Source organism: Colossoma macropomum, unplaced genomic scaffold (assembly GCF_904425465.1).
Source record: "Colossoma macropomum unplaced genomic scaffold, Colossoma_macropomum, whole genome shotgun sequence".
In the NCBI taxonomy this organism is placed as follows: domain Eukaryota; kingdom Metazoa; phylum Chordata; class Actinopteri; order Characiformes; family Serrasalmidae; genus Colossoma; species Colossoma macropomum.
Genome location: NW_023495761.1, coordinates 1,543,827 through 1,569,343, shown reverse-complemented (window position 1 = coordinate 1,569,343; position 25,517 = coordinate 1,543,827). Strand labels below are relative to the sequence as shown.

At 40.0% G+C, this 25,517-nt stretch overlaps 1 protein-coding gene across 1 annotated transcript; it reads right to left on the bottom strand.

Moving 5' to 3' along the window:
* Positions 1–781: 781 nt before the first annotated feature.
* Positions 782–25,517, bottom strand: eif5b (eukaryotic translation initiation factor 5B). The gene is given in 25 exon segments (XM_036563395.1): positions 782–1,758; positions 2,158–2,319; positions 3,095–3,157; positions 3,159–3,234; positions 3,567–3,731; positions 3,884–3,960; positions 4,552–4,683; positions 5,346–5,477; positions 7,041–7,202; positions 8,509–8,691; positions 9,068–9,199; positions 9,496–9,637; positions 10,455–10,522; positions 10,907–11,017; positions 11,134–11,241; positions 12,680–12,996; positions 13,960–14,028; positions 14,316–14,402; positions 14,496–14,588; positions 14,780–14,930; positions 17,170–17,381; positions 17,962–18,649; positions 19,109–19,184; positions 19,343–19,465; positions 25,413–25,517. Coding segments are annotated over 25 exon segments (3,672 nt in total). The 5' UTR covers positions 25,448–25,517; the 3' UTR covers positions 782–1,650.

The window sequence follows — 25,517 nt, the reverse complement described above, 5'->3', positions numbered from 1 at the left end:
AGAAAGTGATGAATGAGTTAGAACTAGAACCCTAAGTTCTGTTGATTCCAGATTGAGATGTTTTTGAATGTGCAGTGGAAAAACGTCTCTATTGGCCAACCTTAACTTCTGACTAACTGCTACCACAGTTAACTGAGAACTCCTGCTCTGTGATATTCTCCAATGCTCATCATTTGCCAAACTAGTTGAAATGAATCATGTGGTTAGATCCTGCTGGCGGGGTCACTTCAAAACATGCTCTCAATCATGGAAAGCATTCAGTGGTTTCTAAAAGCGTTTCCCACTCATCAGGTACATGACATACAATGGGTACATTTTTTTGCAACACAAATCCAGCATATTACTATGTCAGAACAAACACTTTCCAAAATACAACCATGTCTATAAATATGCCATCTCTTTATTGGTGCTGATTTTAAATCTCCATTTATTTTTGCTTTTACAAGTCAAACTCGAGTCAAGGGATGCCTTTTACCTAAGCTTGCACTTCCACTGTCTTGGTAAAGACGACAACAGGCACAAGGCAGATTCAATAGAGTAGTGGCAAAGGGCTTGGGTCATGATACTGACTTATATAGATGTACCTCAAAAAGGAGCATAAAAGACCTGCATTCCAGGACCAAGGACTATCAAGGAGGGGAAAAAAGAAACACTGACAAGGTCAAGATTTTTCCAGATGTCTAAAATCCTGGTTTAATTTTGAGTCCAGCAAAGCAGGACAAGTGAAAAGTTACACTTGCTGCCATCTGTCCGCTACATCTTGTGGTTGATTTTTTTTTCATTTCCTGATCACCACCTAAATGTCTTTTACCGGAGACCAGGCTAAATTGGATCCTGGGAATCTGGAAATAACCATCAATGGTATCCTTCACCCAGACAAGCTAACGTTGCTAATAATTCTAGTCAAGAGCCAGTTAGCATTTCCCAAGCAAGACCATGCTAACTGGCTCCCATTAACCTTCATATATTGTTAGCCACATTAGCATTTGTGGATGAACTACTCCTAAGCTTTTTGTTAATGGTGCTAATAATTATAGTCAACAGGAGCTGGTTACCATTATTCAAACAAGACCAAGCTAACAGGTACTCCTGATCTTTTACTTATTATTAGCCACATTAGCATTTGTGGGTGAACCACTAAGCAGCCCCAGCTGGGGGTAAGCAACGGTGTCCATCTGAAGAAGCAGCTGAGAAATGAAGGAAATTGATTGATCAGAAAGAACAGGCACGTTCGGAATAGTGTGTAAATGTTTCTCTAACCTTTTTTGTCTAACAGGTCACTGTTAAAACAGTGGTAATAGTTCAGTTTCTCACAGAAAAACACTCATCTTTTTCTCTTTTTTCTTTTTTTTTTCATTTTTGTGCTCTCCACCAGTCCCAGGGAGGTGGAAGGGAAAGGGGGACGAGCATGTGCTCGACCTTGCACACACCCACCTTTATCCCCTCTGTGGTTGTGGAAAAAGAAACGTTCGTATCATTTGTAAGAAACTAGTAGCAACACTTAGGACTCCTTGACCACAGATGAACTCAGGAGTGCGCATAGGATGGTGTGTGTGTGTGTGTGTGTGTGTGGGTGTGTGTGTGTGTGTGTGGGTGTGTGTGGTGTGTGGTCGTCTCAGCTCATAGGTCAGTTTAGAAGTCACTGTCTTCTCAGATGATTTCAAAAGTTTTCTTCAGCTCCATGATGAGCTGCCAATCTGACTTCTGCATCTCGTCTCGGAACCAGTTCTTTAGAGCATCAATGGACTGACGAGTAATCTGCGGAAAAAGGAAAGAAAGACTGTTTTCAGGACTGCAATTTCATCTCAGCCTTCAACGCCGGAGGCACTTGATGGGGGTGGACAAAATCTTTTCGCCTGGATGCACTTTGAGGATAAATGAAAAACACATACAAACATACACCCACACAAGCAAAACCGTGAACACTCCTAGTCAAATTACACGTTTGGTTGATTTCCGAAGTGAAAATCATGTCTATAATGTGGAATCTTTCTTAAAATTTTAGGACACAATTTTTATTCATTTGCTAAGCCTAACATTCAAAAAACTAAGCATGCCATAAATTTTGCAGTTCTGTGGATTCTTTTTGCTCATTTAGCACTGCATTTAGCTTCATTTGTCAGTGAAAGATCAGAAGATTTCTAAACGTGGTCCTACCTTGCTAACTATAATGTCAACAGCCTCAAAATGACGGCCATACATCTTGGGCGACTCTCCGGGAATGGGCTCGATTTTCACGCAGATCTCCTGGCCCTTTTTGGCAGTGTCCACAGGTTTGTGGTTCACCTCGATACTGGTCACAATGCCAATGTCTACAAACTGAAAGAAATAGATCACAGATCAGAGTATGTAGAGTGTAAATATTAGAATCAGTATGAAGGAGGAGTGAAACAGTGTAATAAAATGTGCTCATCAAAACAGACACACTCATGAGGGATGGGTGGAGTTATTCAAATGTACAGATATCCAGACTCTTCTCTGTATTACACTAATGCATGTGTAGCTTGGACTACAACAACTTGTTTTTTTGTAGTGCAAGCTTGGACTACAGCAAGCTGTTTTTCTTCATGTGTCTCACATTAAGAAAAAGGAGAGCTAAACATGGAACTATTTCAAACTAAAAGATGTATACATAGTACGTTTGTGCAACTCTGCATTATTATTATGTGGCCCAACTGGTAGTGTGTTAAATCACATACACCTAAAATACAAAGATAAATCACAAAATATATAGCTGCATTGAGGAAATGGCGAGGATATCGTTTTATTACCTTATTTTGCATTCCTAAGGTAGTTGTCCTTTTTGCTTGATAGTACAGTTATAATAGGCTACGTCTGTATCTGTCGTTTATATGTGCTATAGATTTTCGGTTACATCACAGTTATACTTGATGCCTAAACGCTATATATGCATTTGTAAGAATTTTGGATATAATGAGTTTTTAAAAGGACGAACAGTTGATGTATATTGTATAAACTATTACAAAGGTGGTTAGTCATAATATACAACACTACTATTAAGAAATTGTGGATATCGAAATAATAAAAACGGTTTAAAAACACTTATGCCTTATAGTCACTTCTCCAGACTTACCCCTTTGCTGGGCACACATAGCGGGGTGCCTGTCTTCAGTACACCAGCCTCCACAGTCACGCCCCATAACAATGGGGTCTCTGGAGTTAAAGATGAACTGAGGCAGGATACGCAGCTTACAGGGAAACACTGCTATGTGCCTGTAAGTGACAGCAGACAGTTTGTATTACTCTTGCAGTCATTCTCCTCAGCCAGTTTAACACCTGCATCCTAAAATGACTTTGTACAGACCCCACCAGAACAAAGCTGTTTGACAAAAACTAGTTTAATGTGTAAAAAATATTTTTGATCTAATCATCAAGAATCAATGGGAGTGTGCTAAGGAGAATGGAGCAAGCAAAAAATTGATTAGTTATTAGGGACAATCATGTTTGTACTTTTGTATGTTTTCTCCATTGATTTAGGAGAAATTATCACTTTATAGCACTTCCACAACGATGGACGAAAAAAAAAAAATCAGCAGTTTCCATACTTGAACTCATCCTGTTTCTGTTTCTTGTAGTCTTCTCTGTATTTGGTGAAGGCATCGAACAGATGGTAGATGATCTCAGCGCTGAAGATCCGAACACCCAGACTGTCAGCCATCTCCTGAGAGTCTCTCTCTATCTTCACGTCAAATGCCAGAATCACAGCATACCTGCACACAGAGAGAGAGAGAGAGAGAGAGAGAGAGAGAGAGAGAGAGAGAGAGAGGAGAGAGAGTGTTTGTGAACCACTGAAAATCACAGGATTCAGTCAGGAAACAGGTAGAAGTGACAACATTTACTGAGACGTATAGCCAGTACGTACTGTGGGTCGTGCTCCAGCATTGTAGATGCCTTCATGACATCTTTCTTATGGACAGGACCGATATTAATGCCAGAATACTAAAACAAAATAAGAGAAACAGTACAATTCACTTATATCAATGTTACCATTAACAGCTGGTTACAAATTAGCCTTATTAATTCAGTGAAAATAGGTAAACATGGTCTTTGTGCGAATTTTAATGCATAATTTCTATTTATTTGAGTTTAACATATAGGGGAAAATAACTGCAAAATATAAAATCTGCAATAATTTTTCTACATGCCACATTTTATGTTTAAATTTTTTCCCAATACATTAATTTTAGCAAATAAACAGTAATTGTGCATTAACAGTTACAGAAGTGTGTTCTCTGTAGAGATGTGTGAACTTATTTTCAATCAGAAAATCAACAAAACATGTTTGTCCAGGGAAACCCGAACTTTTGCATGTGACTCTGCATTTGGCAGACGCTCTTATCCAGACAGACTTCCACTTTAAACATGTTACAGATGTATTACAGATACAGACCGTATGCCATAGATTATGATACAAATGATGTACCATAGATGTGTTCTGGTGCATGTAGTTTTATCCACTATGTTATACCAACCACTTGAACCTGTGTTAAAAGCAATGGAGATGTATGAAAGATGGGTCTGTGAACTTACCGGCACTTTAGAAGTGCGTAAGAACTCCAGCAGAGCTTCCAGAGAGCCCAGGGTTGAAGCCTGCACGTACACACCCTTCTCCTCCAGCTTTATGGCATTCAACGTCTGCTTCAGCTCCCGGATCAGCTCATCCTACACAGACACACAAAGAAAACTAGCATCACAGTGCGGAAACTCGGTGCACTAGATGTTTTGTAACTTTTCCCAAATACCTTCATAAGCCATGTCTACACTTAACATTCCAGCAAAGTTTAGATTTTTTTTTTTTAATTTTTACCCAATTTTCTCCCCAATTTAGTCGTCTCCAATTCCACCCACTACTTAGGACTCCCCCAATCACACGATGCTATCAACGCTAGGAGGGTGAAGGCTAACACAGGCTAGCCTCGCGCTGAGTGATGGGGGGAGAAGGAGGGGCCATCCCACCCACCCAGAGAGAGCGAGGTCAATTGTACTCTCTTGGACTCCCGGCTACGGATGGCTGTAGCATCACCAGGGATCGAACTCGCGATCTCCTGATGATAGGGCCAACGCTTAGACGGTTGCGCCACTCGGGAGCCTAGATTTTTTTTAATGAACACAATTAAAAAGGGCCTATACTAATTTTTTTTTTGTTTTGCCCCTGAGCTCCACCTTTATGTGCTGGTTTATGCACCAAAAACACCATTTTGTCATTTGACAATTTTTCAACCTCTTTGCATTCCTTACAATTTAACAGGCTGTCTGTCTGTTACTGTGCCTTATTTCTTAGATAAAACCACAAACGCTCCTGGAACTAATCATAACAGGCTCACCCTCAGTACAGGGATTTCATCCTCTTTATGGGCCACCAGCAGTGGCAGGCCTGCAAGAGTCTTCTCCAGATCCTTCCCCAGAATCTTTACTCCCTGAGACGTACACACCTCCTTATGCTTCTCATACTGATTCTGCAGACGAGCACACACACACACACACACACACACAAAAGGAGAGAAACATTACACATTTATAACAGACATACCCCTGCATAACAAATCTCTAACATTTTATAACTATGCTGTTACTTAAGAATTAGTGCACTTAGCAGTCTTTAAATAAAATAAAAAAATGCAAAAAGCTCAATTACGTTTTTCAGAAATTAGTTATGATGTGTAAAAGGTTTACGTACTGTGAAGGGTAAAGAAAAAGAGGAATGAAAGAAACTGATTAAGAAAAGCGAAAAGAAAACAGGAGCTCGAAGTGCTGCTTTAATTTTCTAACGAGTTTCATAACTTCGCATTTTTAATGTCTGTAACCCAGTTACAGTTGCTTTTGGAGAAGCTGGCACCACACTTGGCAAAGCAGATCAGTGACTAGTCGTGCATCTGAAGTTGTCCCTACGCCAAAGCCAGAGACTTGTCTCTGTCAATGTATAAGATCTTTATCATTATGGCACACAGGACAATGTTTTGACAGTTCTTGGATGCTTTAGGGCCAACTAACATGTATGCATGAACTTAACACAGTGTCTGTCAAAAAAAAGCCATAAAATCGTTAATGTGACAGCCATCCACACTCACCCTAAGAACAGCAATATGTAATCCAGAATTTGCTTTTAAGTGGTGTTTTTTATAATCAGATATCTAACACAAGCTTTCTAATTGTCAATGGAAATTCCTATATAATATTAGCCTCAAGCTAACGATTATGCATGCTCTACCTTAAACACAAAGCTTTAAAACAGACATTTAAGCAAGATTTTCTTACTTTGTAGGATTTTACAGTCTCTCTATAATCTTTTAGAATATGATAAGTTTGTAACATGCAGACTAGTCGAGAAGCTGCTCACAGTGATTTGACAACCATGTCTCATAGTGGCTTAAAATTTAACCCTTTTATACCCAAATTATGTTCCATAACACAATGATGACCTAGATCTAATTTGATTCTAAAAGCTGCCATATATGATGGTAAATCAAAAGTTTATAATTGTTTATAATTATTGTTTACTAGCTATTACTGATGACTAATATATAATAAGTTTAGAATTATTAAAAGACATCCTGAACACAATCTAAATTTACAGAGATTTGTTTTGCATTGTAAGTATGCAGTTCATTGCAAGGAATAAAGTGATGCTTTAAAACGTTACATATTTAGCTACAGAGCTTTTAAAAAGCACATTCAGCTACTGTATACACAAATATATTTATGGACCATAGATGTGTTTGTGTTTCTATACATATGTATGTGTGTGCTAAGCATGTATTCTGTGTGTTGCTATCTGACATTTGTCATTTTTGGGCATCTCTGACAAAGTAGTAGAAAGTTTCTAAAGAAAAATGGAATGTAAACAAAACAGTTTATTATTTTGGATGGCCAGTTTTCACAGCTGACAATATTTTTTGAGATGGTTCCAAAGATGGCTAGTCTGGAACCCTGAAATTTAACTAATGTCTGAATAAATTATGTTGTGTACAGGCCTTAAAGCAAGTAGATGTGAAAAAAAATAGAAAAGCAGCAGGGCAGACCTTGACCCGAAGCTCTTTGAGTGGTGGGGGTAGCAGCAGTCCTCTGATCTGAGTGACGATGGGCCCCTCTACACCCGGAACTATGATGGTCTCACCCTCACGCAGACGCCCGTTGATCAGGATTACGTCTATTGTGGTGCCCATACCAGGCAGAGCCTTCACCTGGAGCATGGGAGAGAAGAAGGAGGATTTAAATGGATCTTTAAGTTACTCAACGTTTAAATCAGAGGTGAGAGTCAAGTCCTGGAGGGCTAAGCACTGCAGAGTTAAGTGTTTGATCTGCTGTAACACTCCTAAATCAACTCATGAAGACTTTTGTAGTGAGAGTAAACAGTGAAACAGTGAATTATGCAGCTTTGACCCCCCAGGACTGGAGTCTAATTCACTGTTTTTAAAAGAACAGCAACAATCATGACTTTTTTTTTTTAAGGCAAGACATTACAGGCAGAAATAATGATTTGTAGTGATTTTTATCCCATGAGTAATTTTTCAGACTTGGATGAATTGCATCTATTGCATTAAACTACAAGTTTAACGTCTTCTAACTGTAACACGTAAGAAAGTCAAAACAACAACAAAAAAAAAGTTTATTTCAACGTGTTTTATCCATTCATGTCCGCTTGGTGTTTAACTGTTTTTTCCTAAAGCGAGCAACTTGGCACAACTACATCACGTTGCCATCACGTCGTCCCACTGACAAGCTCCCTCTTGCTACAATATCCAAATATGTCAATATCCTTTGTACTAACAACAATTCAACAAATGACGCATGTTTTCTGAAATCTCACTGGGTAATCCAGGCTGATTTTAATTTTCTTTTTTTCCCAAAAAGACAATCAGAAACAAAAATACTGGGAAAACATGCATGTTAATTCCTAACCTTATTCTAAGAGATACTATGGAAGGATTTCTTAATGTATGGCTAGTAGTTGGATTTGCTATGCTACGTTTTGGACCACAAAATTATTAAAAATGTTTTACAGTAACAGTGAATAGTGCTTTCTCAATTAAACACTAAAACAAATCAAATACAAAGCTCATTTGCATAACTATGTTTTTTTAAGCACTAAAAAAATAATCAGAACATCAGCAACTGAAAGATTCCTTAGAATATCTACTATTTTTCTATTGTATTTACCTGTAGTGTCTTGCCTCAAACACTTGCTGCATGAATAAAGTTCACATTCACTTTCTTCATTAAACTTCATGCCGATGATTCAGCTGACCTCTTTTATGCTAGAACAGCATTACTGCTACTGCTTCAAGCATATTAGCACGGTCATAGCAAGTTGTGTTAATGTGAAAGCAAAGATTCTTGAACGAGACCTCACAGTACAGTGGGTAAAACCTTTATAATAAAGTAATGATCACATGATTAATACAATAGGGTTTAAAAATATAGTGCCAAAATTTGTGCAATGACAATCAAATATTCCTAGTGCAGCATTAGTGTGACCATTGACCTCACCTCCATGACCTGTGCACGGAGCTCGTCGCAGTGGGCCAGCCTGCGGGCCAGCATGGTTTGGGTGAGCTCCACCAACAGGCCAATCAGGTTCCCCATGCCGTCGCCTGAATGGGCTGAAGTGGGCACCAAGGACACAAAGGTCCGTGGGTCCTTATTCTCAAAAAACAGAGCAGCATTCAAACCCTACAGACACAAACACACACAGTGTGACTCGCTTTGACAGTATGTGGTTGCTAGAACCCAGTATGATGGGGGGTGTGGCAGGTATACTGGTAATGTTTTTTCATGATATGAATTTCACCATATCTTGAATACCATGATAAGCCCAAAAACAGGGAACCACAAACAGCACTGCTCCAAGACAAACTAAACATGAGCATGAACATAAATAACTAAGAAGCTCAACAAAAGGACGTTAAAAACAAAACTGCAGTAGTCCTAATTTAACATCCAGTCAAACAATGTTGACAGCTACATCAGAAAGAATGTCCTCAAGCAAAACTGAGAATGTCAGCAAGTTATGACTGAGGAATCATCGTATTTCAGAGCATGAAAAGACCTGCTGGGCGAATTCCACGATGACTGCCTTGGCTCGTTCATCAAACTCATCTTTTGTGTTCTTCTTCTGCTTTTTCAGAGTGGCCACCACGTCCGTATCTGGACTCTTCTTCCAGTCATAGAGACGGTCAATCTGTGAGAGAGAGAGAGAGAGAGAGAGAGATATAAAACCCAACCTGTTAAAGATTCAATTCAGCTGCCTAAAGCGCAGATTTAAAATCAGTATAATAACCTCTTTCACAGTGCTTAGGACTGGACTGCCCAATCTTAGCAAAGAGCGCTGTGGTTGCAGGTTCTTGTTCCAACCAAGCAGGAGCACACCTGAACAATTTTTTGAAGACTCGCTGCATCGGCCCTTTGCGGACAAGATCAGACTCTCCTGGCTTAAAATCAAGTTCAATTGGATCAGCAGCAGTGAGGCAGACATACCTTGTTGAGGGCTACGATGAAGGGGCACTTTTTCTCTTTAAGCAGGTTGATGGACTCGAGAGTCTGGGGCTCCAGGCCATGCATGATGTCCACCACCAGGATCGCAATGTCACACAGGGAGCTCCCCCTGTTCCTCAGATTACTGCAAAAGGGGGGGAAGAAAGAAAGAAGTATGAACGATAAAGTATTTTACAAGCAGATCATATTCATATCAGGCTTGAGCCAACTGACAAAACCATCTGATAGTGCTGCCTCTACTTCGATAGATCCATCAAGTTGGATGAATTAAAAGTTAGAAAATACACTGTCATATGTGTCTTGCAATTGTTTTATTTCACCCGGAAGGCACCACTTTTTTGTTTTATTTACCTGAGTATTGGCTAAATAGATAAATCCATGCTGTAGCCTATCTCGTATGGAACTTTTTTTTTTTTATGAAACAAGAACGTTGGCTTAAATTTGGGACACTGTGGTTGTTAAAAACTAAAATAAATTTTCCTATTTTTCCCAGCCTAATACCAATAACAGGCTACAGTAACAGTTGTCTGTTAACTAACTTAATTCAGCAAGCTTTGGCCATTTTATTATTTTAACAATTAGAGATTTATAGGTTGTAAAAGTGTGATTTTACCAAACCATACCTAAGTTAGCTTAGCAAGTTACTGAAAAAAACAAGTATTTATTTTATCTGGTGTACACAGGCTTCTCTGTGGTGTTATTGGTGAAAAGTGCCATAAAGTCTAAATCCTAATATCAGTTTCTCAGTGGCTCCTGCTTGCCTGTCACCATGTGCTGCCCACAATATTATCGTCGATCAGTGATGGTTATTTCATATTAATCATTCACACAATTTCTCTGAGTAATTTATATCAACATTTCATTTATTCAACCCCCAAGCCATTAAGAGTTAGCATTTGCACTCACTTCATGTGTGTGTTTTTCAGTTGATCAGTGCTTACCTGAAGGACTCGTGTCCTGGTGTATCAATGATCAGCATTCCTGGAATCTTCACGTTTTCCCTGTCAAACTAAAGCACAGACAATTACTGTTGTGCAACACAAAGCAAGGAGGTCACAGAAATGTTTTGTCCACAGTAGAGCTTAAAATATTTCATCCGAATACGACGGGACCCCATTGCTCATGTGGAGTTCGGACGTGATTTCACAAGTATGTGCTGGGATCCCACAGACCGACTTTTGAAGAGATTTTACCCTACATTTCCCCTTCATTATTTACTACTTTCAATACATTACACAGAGTGATCAGCTCAACACAGAGGTCCATTAGGCCCATGCTCGTGAAAAACAGGACACAAACAATGAATCAATTCATGACAGTACAATTTAGTGCAACCAAAAGAACAGCTGTATTTGAGTTCAGACCAAAATGTGCTTGTGTTTCAGATACTCACGTTTTTCACCATCTTTGTTTGCTCAATGATGGTTTCCAAGGGAACATTGGTTGCCCCAATCTGCTGAGTGATTCCACCCGCCTCACCATCCTGTACGTGTGTGTGCCGCAGCTGCAGACAAGAAAACACAAAACGCAGTTATTATAAAACTGAACTTGAATTCAGGTGTGCAAACACAGCAAAAATCAGATCTGAAGTGAGTCATATACAGCATACAGAACACACACCTTATCCAAGATCTTGGTCTTCCCTGTGTCGACATGCCCCAGCACACATACGACAGGAGCTCTCAGCTTGTCTGGGTTGATGTTCTTCAGGTTCTCCTGCCTTCGTTTCTACAATAGAAATGAAGAAATAAACTGAGCTGTTTCGCTTACTCTCCTTTGCCAATATATATGGCTTAGTGCATTTGGGGAGTTATGGTAACGTACACTATTACTCTATTTATTTAATTTCCAGTTAAAATGGCCATTTAGTGAGTTATTCATTTTACGGTGTCGGGGGGAAAAGCAACCAAAACGTATGTTAACAGCTTCAGCGCACACACACACACACACACACACACACATTCTGAAACCGCTTATCCTTCTGGGTCAAAGGGGGTGCTGGAGTCTATCCCAGCAGTCACTGGGCGGAAGGCAGGATACACCCTGTACAGGACGCCAGTCTATCACTGAGCAACAGCTCCAACAACTAAACATAATTTATGTATTTCTTCAGTATTTAGTGTGTCAACGCTTTGCCCTTATTACAGCTTCTGTTCTTTTCAGGAGACTTGCTTTCAGTTTTTAAAAGAAATCTGCAGGGATATTTGGGTGGTCAGGCTATTGGTCTGTGAACATCAACAGCTTTCTTTGTGTGATCTGTAAATGCTTTTCTTTTTTGTCGACATGCTTTTCTCAGTAACAGCTTTCTTGACAGCTACATGACTGCTGAACTCTGGAGTGGTCAATTCATTGTTCTAAGGACACCAGCAGCTTCTTTGTTTGATTCGCAAATGTTCTTCTTTTATTATCTATGTCCTTTTCTCAATAACAGCTTCTTGTCAGCTACACATCCTTTCAGACTCATAACATTGAGTTGTCTTCTCACAGTGGAAGAATGGATAAAAACACCTGTGGATTTTTTTCAGATCTGAAGCTATCAAAGCAGAGCTTGATTTTGTCCTCTCTCTCAAAGATAAAGTAGTTTAAGTACTGTTTATCTGATGTTGACAGTTTTGGTGGTCTACCAGATTTTGCATGGTTGTCTATGCATGCCATGTCAAGGCATGCCACTGTCTATATATTTTAATCCTCTTTTTGAACTCCAGTTTTAGAAATGTATATTTTTTTTCATTTATTTTCCTCTTAATATTTCCCTTCCTTATGCAGGTGGAATATCATATCTTTTCAAAAATATCTCCTGATTAATTAAAAAGTTTGTACTTGTACTTACTTAATGGCTATTTTAACGTCAAAATAAAATTAACGAAAGGTGGCTGTAATTATTACTCCAGTATCTCTTCAGGTAAAGACCTATTCCTCTTCAGGTAAACTACCTCCTGTGGTAAAGGTACAGTCTATATACGCTATTGACAAGCAGCCTACAAATTCTAAAGTCTAACTTAAGTGGACACAGACCCACTTTTTTCATCTTCTTGGTGTGGCAACAAAACTAATGGCATAGACGCTACCATTCCTAATTTCTACAAGGAACTCTCATGTGAATCAGTCCTCAACTTCACAGACATCCTCTGGTAACATCACCTTCTCTCTGTATGTATGCATGTACCTCTATGCGTCTCTTGGCCTTGTCGTACAGCCGCTCCTCTTTGGTGCGCTCGTCATCGGAGTCGCTCTCGCTACTCGACTCTGAGCTCACCTCCTTCCCACTCTTTGACTTGGCTGTTGGGCTCTCCTTCTCTTCCTCTTCCTCACTCTCCTCCTCACCATCTTCTTCTTCCTCCTCTTCATCTTCCTCCTCTTCATCATCTTCCTCATCCTCCTCATCTTCTTCGCTGCCATTCTCCTGCTCAGCAGGAGCAGAGGGTTTGTGGGCTGGCTGAGAAGCTGACGTCTCCTTTACCTCGATATGGACCTTCTTCAGCTCTGGGGTCGAGACAGGCAAGAAAACAATCATGCAGGTTGTTACTGATCAACCAATTAACCACAGAATGTTCGATCAATGCTTTTGGTTAAAATGTTAATTTTATGTCAGGTTTTCCATTCACCTTGTCTAAATTACATATGAGGGTGCAAGGGCGCAACTTGTTTCGGTAGCCCTGCTTAGCGGTGCACATCTCAGGGTTTTCTAGAGTCAATGGCAACTCTCGACTTGCTGGAGTCAGTGGAGTTGACTCCTCGAGTCCACTTAATTTTAAATGATAGCGCCAGAGCCGTTGATAAAGGGATTTAGCACTGATTAAACAATCTTACATGTAGTCACACATTTTTGCAGTAGCTATCGATCACACTTTTCCACACTGTGTCCCTGGCGAAAAAAGTCAACCCCGACACCCAGTAGTTAATCCCATAAAAAAAAAGCTTAAAAGCTGCAAGCTACTGACTATGTCGCTTTTTGTTTAAACTACACAAACTTCAAGATAGTCCTGGTCAGTCCTTATATGTTCATTAACCAGGGCTAATAATATGTAGTAAATATAAGTAGGAAATCTACACTGCATTACTGTCATTAATGGTTCATGTCCCTGTTTTTAGATTTGTCTGTTAGAAATTAATAAATGACTTAGAACAGTTGGTTTCCAGTCCAAAAGTTGGTTTCCCAAATTAATTTGGCAAAATTCGCATCCCTATGCAGGACTGAAATACCAGTATAATTTTAGCCTAAATACAAGCGGGTGAAGTACTGACTGATATCTACAGATTTCTAGACTACCAGCACTGCCTAAGAAAAAGCATCATATTTTAAGATACATAACAGTTACATTTTCAGTATTTCTAGGAAGAAGAGACAATAGAATAGTACTGGGAAAAACAGTTTTGCAGAATAGAGTAAGAGAGAGTCATGTGCATGTTTTTTTTCTGTGTTTATAAAGCTGACCACAGTCTTACCCCTTTCCTCATCACTGGCCATGGCCTCCCAATCATCCAAATCACCAGCCTCTGGCTTTGGCTCTGCCCCTGGAAGAATAAACATTTCAATACCATATTCATGACTTATTTATGAAAATACTGATGAACAACACTATTGTTAGTTTTTAGGTATGTGTTTGATACTGACCGTCTGATACTTCGTACAGATTTGATAAAGCACTAGAGAGAGTTCTTGCTTGTGATTGCACACAGAATCACTATCAACAGTAGTCAAGCGAGAGACACACTGTTGGGTTTCATGTTTTTCGATTTGTAGTTCCTACTTTTATCATGACTTTTTTTTAAATGTTGACTTTAATAAACAAAAATGATACCTGGCCCCTCTTTAGGAGCATCCACTTCCTTCTTTGTCAAAATTGGCTCAGCCACCTCTGATGTAGGTGAGGTCACTTCTGAGGTTTCTGATGGGGGGAAAAAGAAAATAATGCTGCATTTGCAAGAAAACCAACTTATACCACAACTACAATCTGGTAATGGTTTTAAGTAATTTGTACCTTCAGGAGTTTGTGCTGTTGGTTTCTTTTTTCTCTTGTCGGAGTAAACAGGCTTCTTCTTTGGCACTGAGTCTTTGGATGGCACTTCAACACCTTAATATATATATATATATATATATATATATGTGTGTGTGTGTGGAGATTCATCATAAAGGTAGTTTTGCCACACAATAATGAAACCAAAAACTCGGATTATGTATATCACTTCTCTAAAAAATAACCTGGTAATCCAATCTGCATCAAAAGCCCAGAATTCTTTCTTTGTGTCTGTTTGTCTCACTAACCTTGGGCCTGCAGCGCACGGAGTGTGGCCTCTGCTCTGGCCCGAGCCTCTTTCTGTGCCTTGGTCAGCAGTTTGCCCTCTTTCTTCAGTCTCTCCTTCCTTTCCTTATCCTTCTGTTTCTTCTTCTCTTTCCTCTCTGCTTCCAATCGCTCCTGCAAGAAAACAAGGAAATTGGCATTTTAACAAAATCACAGTGATATCTGAGGGACTGAAGTAAAATCTGAATGACAAGGCAGATATATGAATTTGACTTAATTCTATTGTTGAGATGTGCACAAAGTCATTCAGAGTGGTCTGATGTGAAATGATCCATTACAGAGAAATTTACAGATTTAGACTTGTTTACGGGGGTGGTGATAGGAACCAGACGTTTGAAATGTTTAATGCCTCTAAAAGATTTCCCTCAGTAAGTAATTACATATAATAGTTGTCTGATTCCAAAGACATTCTTTTCCAATGGGTGTATCCGTGTTGTGAGTTCTGTTTCCTATTACCAGCACTGTAAAGAAATCCAAGTCACCACAAACCATTTCACATCAAACCACTGTGAATGACTTTGTTTAAATCTCTTTGATCTAATTATGCAGAAATTTTAAACAAACTGCTTTAAGCTACAAGAGACAGGAAATTCCTCTGTCAACCAAAGTAGGTCATTAACAGTAGCCTGTAGCAGTTTCTGAACAACATAACGGTGAAAAGATTGTTCCACTAACAGTAAAATGATTTCAAATTTGAACCACTTAAAAATCTCAGGTAAAGCAGTGTAGAATATCTTTTTAAAAGTGTATCACTTGAGTCTTATTTTAAACATCCAGCAAAGTCTGGATGAAAAGAATGCATGACTGACATCCCTCAGTTCAACACTCCCAATTGTCTACGCCACTGAAGCAAAACTGAACCCAACAGAGCAAAGTAGGGGCAACTGAGAAAAAAAGACTCTATATTAGGGCTGCAACAAACGACTAACTTGATAGTTGAATAATCTATCGATTATTGAAACGAATAATCGATTATTCGGATTATGAATCATTCAATTCCCCAAATAACTCCTATACTATCGACTTTTAAATTTAGTTTAAGGTTGGTTTTATGCATTTGCTAACTAATAATGAAGACAATGAAGATGGATAACATTCCAAAATTCACTGTTTTAATTAACTTACTGCTAATACAAAAGACAAATAAATATTTTTCCTTTTAAAATTTAAAACCAAGGATGTGCAAAGTATCAGCAATAAAATACAACAAAACTAAATCAGTTTTCCTTTAATCAAGTAAATAAAAACAATCTAAATTTAAAATGTAAATTTGAACAGTACATTCTGTACTTTGTGCCCTGTATAAACAGACAGCACCTAATCTAATCTAATATTATATACTAACGTTAAAACCGTATTCTCCGTTCATACTGCTCTTTTGTTATTGTTTGCCATCTGATGTCGACCAGAGGAGGATGGGTTCCCCTTTTTGAGTCTTGGTTCCTCTCAAGGTTTCTTCCTCTTGCTTTTTTAGGGAGTTTTTCCTTGCCACTGTCGCGACACTCAGGAGGCTTGGACCTGGATTTTTTTCTGTACAGCCATTTTTCCACAACGCCTGCTGTAAAAAGCGCTTTATAAATAAACTTTGACATGACTTGTTGCAACTAAATGCTACAAGTCAGCATCTCTGCGTGCTCTTGGAAAGTAAACAGGGTTGTTGTGAATAACAGTTACCTGCTTGTCTGTTCCAACTCCATTAACGATTCCAGAGAACAGCATTTCGAAATAGAAAATGTTACTGCTCAGCTCGGAACATGAAGTAGGGCGGCTTTGAACATTAAGATTAGCTAACTAGCTCGCTAGCACAACTATCTTACCGAGATGATAATCTTCTTTATCCGGTGAGCCAACGTGTTTGTTCTTCAGATGCTCCATCATGGAGGACGTGCTCCCGTGCCAGTTAAGGTCGGCTTTACAAATAGTCCTGACATCCTTTTTTTCTGAGTCTAGTGTGAAATGCTCCCAACATTTCTGAGAATTTTACCCAGCTTTTATGCGCCGACTTATTTGCGAGGGTACTACAGACATAAGCACTAACCAAGATTATGACTCTCCAGTTTACATGGAAAGAAGATAATTTTCACATAAAACATCAGCCATTTAGTGGTCATTGGAAAACATATATACAGGAAATACTTTGTACACGTGTATCGTGCACACACCAGAGCAAGATTAACTTACTTAGAAAGTACCCTGGGCTTTAATAGAGAATTCAACTGAAGGGAATGGTCATGCACTACATGTTCAAAAGTATCCAAATAGCCCTCATAGCATGTAAATTCAGCTATTTTAAGGAGTATAAAACTGTCCAGCACTGGGCTGGTGTGCAGTGGAATTGCAGCGAGCGACCAACCTGCTCTAGTCTCTGTGCCTCCAGCTCAGCTAGGCGCCTTTCTCGCTCCTCTTCCTCTCTCTTAGCCCGCTCTTCCTCCTCCTTCATCCGAGCCAGAGCCTCCTGCATGGCTTTCACTGCAGCTTTGCTCGGCCCTTTCTTCTTCTCTTTCTCTTCCTTCTCTCCCTTCTTCTTCTTCTTGTCTTTCTTCTTCTTTTCCCCCTCGCCTTCATCTGAAGGAAAGCAAATGTGGCAGAATTTTAAGATTTGTTGCCAGCTGGGAGACTGACTGTTTTTAATATAGCTTTCCAGGTTCCCAGGTCAACGGTGGGTTTAAAGTTATACACACCCACACTTATTTTTTTTTATCTGCACTTAATTTCCGAATTCACTGCGCATTTTCATTACATCAAAACATGTCTGGCTTTTCACGTTTAAAAAATGTAAATGTCGCACTACTCACAAAAAAAAGGGTATCAGTACAGTCCTTGGGTTCCACCAGCCAGTCCATATTTTTGTTCTGTCAGAGCTACAAACATACCTATTTTAGAGGTCAGTGGTTACCAATTTCTGGGGGGCAGTAGTTATCAATGCTAGAGCCAATACTGGAGTACTACATATTGTTTTCCTGCATCTGATCAGCTTTTGAGCAAGCCAATCCTGAAGAGGTTGTTAAAGCAAGATCACCACTAAAAAGTTGGGGCCTAGGTTTGAGAACCACCTCTATAAGCCGTGTCTGGAACATATATGGGCTGGCCTGGGTTCCTCAAGAACCAGATTGAGAAGCTCATGTTTTATTAGTGAAAATCACACCTTCTCCTTCAGCACCCTCTTGCTCTTCCGGCACGGCCGGTTCCACCTTTTTGATTTCTGTGGGCGGAGCTGCTGTGGCCGGAGCTGCTGTGGCCTTGGCCCCGGCCGTGGCCAGGTCTTTCTTGGCCACCTCTTCTTCTTTCTCCTTCTTAGCTCTCATCTTGGCCCTCTCCTCTTCTTTCTTCTTCCGGTCCCTCTCCTTCTTCTCTGCTCTCTTCTGCGCCGCTGTCTTCATCTTGAAGGTGCCATCATCGTCTCCCGCTTCCTCGTTGTCACTGTCAGCCTTCGCCTTAGCTTTTCCTTTCTTCTTCTGCTTGCGGTTGGCCTGTAAGTCATCATCCGACTGCTCGCTGTCACCACCTCCACCACCTCCTCCCTTCTTCGCACCTCCATCTTCATCTTCCTCTTCCGAGTCAGATGCTCCTTTCCTGCCACCTTTTTTCCCACCCTTGGTTTTTCGTCTCTGTTGCGATCCCTCGTCGTCAGAGTCTGAAGCAGCAGGAGCAGCAGCGGGAGTCTCCAACGGCTTCTTGCCCTTCGCCCGGCTCTCGTTCTCCATGTCGTCCTTACCCTGATCTTGCTCACCCTCCTCATCCTCTGGGCTGGCCCGCTTGCCCTTCTTGGCCTTCTTCTTCTCGGCTTTAGTCAGCACTGGTTCAGGTTCGGGTTCCTCTATGGAATCTGATTTCTGGAGACAGCAGATAGGAGATGTCATTCTAAACAAGCCTGTGACTCACTCTGACTGATTATGTGATCTTTAATAACAAGGCTTTAATTGTTAAGACAACTGAGACAACAAGATGAACTAAGATGCATTAATAACTGAGCTTTTATAATTAATTATATCATTAATAGTGTAATCCATAGTTTTTTGTAGGAAAACTTACAAATATACGCTATCACGCAAGTTGTTAGCTACTTGCTGCCGATTTCTTAGAATTTTTTTGCCAATTAAAAACTAAATAATATACTGATACGGTACACCTGCTTTAGTGCAAGCAATTGTCAAAAAATTTCTATACAAATCTGACAGTGATACACAACATCTACAGACAAGCAATTCTCTTCTGCAAGTAATGCAAAACTTGCAGATTTGTTTTTTTCCTTAAACAGCATGTAACAAATGCACTGTGCTACTGTGGGCTACCTTAGCTGGTTCTTTTGGTTTTCCACCTTGAGCTTCAAGTGATAATTCCTCCAGTTCTTTCAGGATGTCATCCTCACTGCAAAACAACATTCATTCATCAACTAACAGCACTACTGAGCAGCTGTTAAGACATTTGTAGGATTAGTAAGCTCAGCAACAATCATCTGTTAAACTGTATTAAACTGTACAATGCTTGAAGGAAAAAAAAAAAGGTAGAGGATCAGAAAGACTCACTCAAAGTCATCTTTCTTTGCTCCTTTCTTCTTCTTGCTCTTTCCTTTGCTCTGTTCCTTGGCTGCTCCAGCTCCCTCAATCTCAGCTGCTAGGGCATCGATGTCAATGCCATCATCTTTGGCACTATAAAAATAAAACACATAAAAACATGCATCATATAATTATTAGAGCTTGACCCACATTTCGGTCGGCCAATGAAATTGGCTGGCATTGCTTCCCTGTGGTTTTAGCAGAACTGGGGAAAAATATAACCAATAATTAGTAACGTCTCGGGTCACGACATTGTCGGAATTTGAACTTGTGATCTCTCAGTGATAAAGCAAAACCTTAAATGGCTGTGTCACCACCCCACAGACTACATTTAGTGAAAATTGCAAAAAATACAAAATGCATGTAAACATTTTACATTTTTTACTTTTTTACTTTATTACACTCTAAACTTCAGCTTGAGAGTGACAAAGCACAAAAAATTCTTCTATGAAGAAAATGCTATATATATTTAATAGATAATAAATTGCTGGGGGGAATATTGTGCACAAAGAATAAATAACACAGCAGACAGCCTGGACAACAAGCATATGCCAAAACTTGTGAACAATTCCAAGCTGGGAAATTCACAGATACCCACTCGTTACACTTCATCCCACCTGGCTACCATTATGCACCATTTAAAGAGTCCAGTAATCTCGGCAATCATAACAACCACATCTCAATGCAACATTAGCCAAAGCCATAATCATTTAACCTGAACAAGCACCACAAAAAGAATCTATATAGGTAAACATCAGAGTTTAGTGGTAGCTAGTGCTACCTTTCTTACCTGCAGGAAAACTTAGAGCAATAAGGAAAAGGACAAGGAAAAGGACAAGGAAAAAGACAGGCTGGGCCCTTTATATAGAGGAGCTTATGGCCCTCCTTGCATACTGTTGCATCAGCAATGGAAAGCACCTCTCAGAATGAAGCACATCACAAGATAGGACAGAACACACATACACAAAACTGCTGCCCTCAGCACACACAGAGACTGGGTGATGAAACTCACACAGACCAGCTAAGAGATGGATAGATAAACAGAGAGGTGGAAAGAGGGATAAATTCATGAATGGGAAAGAGTCTGACACTGTCCAGAGGGTACTCAGCCATTTAAATCTATGGATCATGCAACACAGAGCAACAGAAGCTTAACTGACCTATCAATGCTCCACCCACAAATATGTTCTTTCATAGCAACAGTTGCTAGGTTGGACAAGTTTTACAGAATGTTGTCAAAAGTCCTCCTCATAAGAAACTGAAGAGATCTTTGTTGGAGTCATTCTGGCTGTTACATGAAATCAAAACAGGCCAGATTGGAAATGGCAATGAAGAACTTGCCACCATGTTAATGTTAGCTGGATTACTCAGCAAAAAAATAAAAACTACATCTGATCTACAGGTCTGTGCAAAAGTCAAAGACCCCCTTTCTTTCAAATTTCAGTCAAAATGCCAAGTACAAGTTTCAGCATGAGGAAAAAACAGATTACCCAGAAGATTTAACAACTAAATATAAATTTGCTAGCAATTACTGTGTCCAGCGCCTTCACCCTTTTTACAGCTTCCATTCTTTTCAGCAGACTTGCTTTTCAAAAGAAATCTTTAGAGATATTTTTCTAAAGTTCAGTCTTCAAAGCTGGTCGCACATTCTCGTGATTCAAGTAATCCCAAACACATTCAGTGATGTTGAGGTATGGACTCTGGGTGGTCAGTTCACTGTTCTGAGAACACCAGCAGCTTTGTTTGCAAATTTTCTTTTTTGTCTATTTTCTTTTCTCAGTAACAGCTTAATGACAGCGACACATCCTTTTAGACTCATAGTGTTGAGTTGTCTTCTCACAGTAGAAGGATGGACAGAAACACCTGTGGATTAGAGCTGGGCGATATGGCCAAAAATGTTATCACGAAAACAAAATACATATCATTTGTTATCGATACATACAAATCATTATTTCTTTCAAGTTTGAAGGCTGATATTTGCTCCTGGGTGGTTAATTGCTGTTTTGAACTATTCTTTATGGTCAAAACATGACAAACATTCGCCAAACAGTGGAACAATTCACAAATCTGTGATGGGACAGTGTGAGAAAGTTTCTGGTGAGCTGTTTTTACCAGCTGGAAAAGCACGGCCGCAGTTTTTGTAATAGTCATAATTTAAGAAAGAAAAGATTATTTTAGCTGTCTGGTGACGAGTGCTCGGCTATCCAGTTACAAATGGTAAACAAGTGACCAACAACAGTGCTAAACTCTTTAGTTTCTTAACAACGTCACCTTAGTACGAACAGCGAACATTAGCTGGCTCGGTAGGTCAGTAATGGATCACACTGCCTTACTGCCATCACTCCTACCACATCCATGTCAGAGCATATCACAGTATTCAAACACCAACTAGCAGACGTCTGGATTTCTCTATTCTATTGTAGTAGTTTAAGGGGTGAACCGCAATATATCCAACGCTCGCTGTGTAAAAGCATTAACTGCAGTGTGAATCTCACACCAGACAATCAGAGTCCTCCTTTTAGCTACGCTGAAACTGAAATCGGTGCTTTTGTGTCTTGTTTCATCTACAGTAACATCAATCCGTTGTGTTGTGAGAGTGACGGAGCGCTGCTTCAAGTTAGCCAGCTGCTAAAAACAACTAGCCTAGAAAGATAGCGTTCTCTCACTCTCCAGTGCCTCACAGCTTCCTCAGTTCACTTTCATTTAAATCAGGGCTGTAAGTTGAATGCACCCACTTCTTTCTTTCACTTTCGTTGCTTGGGAATGCACTAATACTTAAATACGACTGTCCGAGCGCTGTAACAGCGCTTTATTTGTGTTGAGCAGATGTGATTTAACGCTGCTAAAGCTGGTTAGGATGTAAGGAAAGAGGAGAGTTTACTTTAGGGCAGTACAGTTACGCCACTGATCTCGTTGCTCAGACTTGGTCACAGGAGAGCAGATCACCGGTCGCTCCACTCAAACAGGGAATGTATAACTCCATGTTTCACCTGTTGCTAAAGACTCATCTTACCTGTCGCCCCCTCCCTCTCTGATCATGTTCAAAACTCAGAAGTGCGCCCTCTCCTGGCAACAGCAGAGTAGAGTCGCTTTCCTTGCAGTAGAAAATGTATTGAACATTTTTTTTATCGCTCTATCGAGGAAAAGTTGTATCGCGATAATCATCGTTATCGTTTTATCGCCCAGCCCTACTGTGGATTTTGTTTTTTAGATCTGAAGCAAAACTGGAGTCTGATTTTCTTCTCTCTCTCGAAGATGAAAGCTTTAAAGTACTGTTTATCTGATGGTGACAGTGTTGTCTACCAGTTTTTGCATGTTTGTCAGAAGTCCATTTTTTTTTTTTAAGTGCAGTATGTGTATGTAATGGCCATTTTGGCTAGATTTGTGCTACAATCTCTCATTAGACTCAATCAGGCTTCTAATAATATCCTAAAAAGTTTGTCCAACCTTGTAAGAGTTGGTATGAAAGAATGTATTTGTGGGCAGAGCAGGGCTAGGTCTATTCTACATTAAAAAAATGTAGTAGAGATCATCTGAGCGGAATTTGCCAATGGATTTTTCTCCTTACATTCCAGGAATTTTAGGAAAGGTGAATACTTCCCGAAACAAAGTGCAACACTTTTTGAAGTGTGTGACTGAAGCACACTTTTATTGCTACATAGTGCAATGATGACATACCTTGTAATATATTAATATGACCTCAGTGACATGGTTCCTCATTGACCTGCACTATTAATTTTGATAAAAACTATTTATACTTGTTACACAGTGTTGTTTTAATGTTAGAACCCTTACAACACTCAAAAAAAAAACCCCAAAAAAATCTGTGTAACTGGTTAAGGGGTAAATTTTCATATTACAGCTTTCAAAGATATCAGTGTGCCAAAGGCCAATATTGCAATCATTGAGAAATACTACATTGTGCAGTCCTATTTGACGTGTTCTCATATATTTATTTATGAAACCATATGAAACAGTACGGGTGAGCAATATATGTCACGATATTTGAAGACATTTTCACGATACACATTGTGTGTCATGATATTTTGTTTTTCTGAGATTTAATACGTTGGAACTGACAAAGTAGAACCTATAGTGCCACATACAAAAACACTACAGTAGTAGTAGTAACAATAATAATAATAATAATAATCAACAACAACAACAACAACTAGTTGTAACAGCAGCTTATAATAAAGCTACAACCAGAATTACTTTTATTTAATGTTTTACAAACTGAACTAAATCCAGTTAAACAGGCCTAATGATGCTCACTTTGTAATGAAATGTAGTTGGTCAGTGTTCTTTAAGCACTGATGATATCCACAATATCCTCAGAAAAGTGTACTGTGATATGATTTATTAAGATAGCAACAAAATATCGTCACATTGCCCACCCCTAGTTTACACAGCATCAAAACCTCAGGTCACAGATCACCCATCTTCCTCAAAAGATGGAGGACAGCAGAACTCCTCAAGCACTTAATCAACTTATCTGTCTCCCTCCTGCCTAGACTTCTCACGCTTTATCTGCTAAGCATCACACTACGCCAAGTTCAGTGTCTCAGCTTACTGTAATTACAACCTGGTCGACAGGGGAAAAAAGAAGTATCATTAGGGCCTCCCAGCGTGAGAAACGAGCCACATACCAGCATGATGCAACAGCGAGGATCTGAGAACAGTATTCTCAATCCAGATGCTACTACCAATAAAGAAGAAGCAATGTAGCTCAACGGAGGTAAAGGAAACTCATCAACACTCTCGACAAAGACACAGGAAAAGCAAATGGATGCTCTGCTATTTACACGTGTGTCAAGTATTATATATGAATCTGTTATCTGAGCTACATTCTAATCTTCAAACCAGACAGCTGGACAGAAATAATGTACTATCACTCAGCAACCTTATGGATATGTCTGAATGGCTTACCTTCCAGGCCTAAGTCTCATAGAAAACATAAGCCCAAAATCATCTGCTGTCAAGAGCCGGTCATCCTTATTAAAGCAGTCACGTCCAGTTTTGTGAATCACACTAACTTGCACATGGGCAAGACTTCACTTAGCCAAATAACTTCAGCCCAAAGTCAAGCCTGTTCAGGTGAATGAGGGCTCAGGGACATTCCTATTGAAAAAACCTCTCTCTCTCACTGTTGTTCAGCTTTATAGAGAAATCTTGACTACCTCGTTCATTTATACAAAACAGGGAACTGGGGAAGTCCAGGGTCAAATTTTCAGCCATGAGGATCTACAGTGTGTGCAACTCGCTGACCCCAAAGATGTTAAAAGGCACTACCAGGAACAAAGGTAACCCACAGCATCCCACACATTAGCAGCCTTTTGGGAGACAATGCAGGGGAGTCACAATGAAAACGGATGATGCTGCACGCTCACAGCTCACAGCTCACGAGAACGCTTAGAGAGGAGTGAAATGACAGCCATCACTCTTCAGCTGACAAAATCCCCACATCTCACAGGTGCAGATGCCATGAACAAGAGATCACAAACTCACCACCAGTTAAGTGACACAACACTAACTGGCTCCCTGGATGATAAGATTTGCACTTGCTGGCTAACACAGCAGGGTAATTTTCGCCTGCGAAGCTGAAGTTGACCTATTCACCAGCTTCTTGTTAAAAGTTTTCCGTTCCACCTTAAACAGTGCAGCAGTTACAGTCTGGCGCCTCAGGAAGCTAACATCAGCCTCGTTTTTCGTACAACGTCCACACTCACTTTAAAACGGTCCTCCTCTCAAACCTACAGACGTACACAGCGCTCAAGTAAAACTAGAGAACTGAAAGAGACATCCGGCTTCGTGCGGTTAGCCAGAAACTGAAACGGCTGGTAAAAAGGTAACTAACCCCGGTAAAAGCTGGTTGCTAACCTAGCTACATCAGCTAACTGAAACGGGCAGGCCTAGCCTGGGAAGCTAAGCTAACTTAGCTAAATGCCAGCTCTCTGTCTCGTATATAATGTTTATGGTGTACGTGAGGGCTGTATTTTCGCCAACAACGGAATTTCGCCTTAGACAGATGATACCGTACCCGTCATCTCCTTTATTTTTCTGTTTCTTTCCCATGGTGTGTGGTATAGCAGCGTCTCCCCTCGTTGCCGTGTGTAAGTCACTGCTTAGCGCATATGGTCGGCTG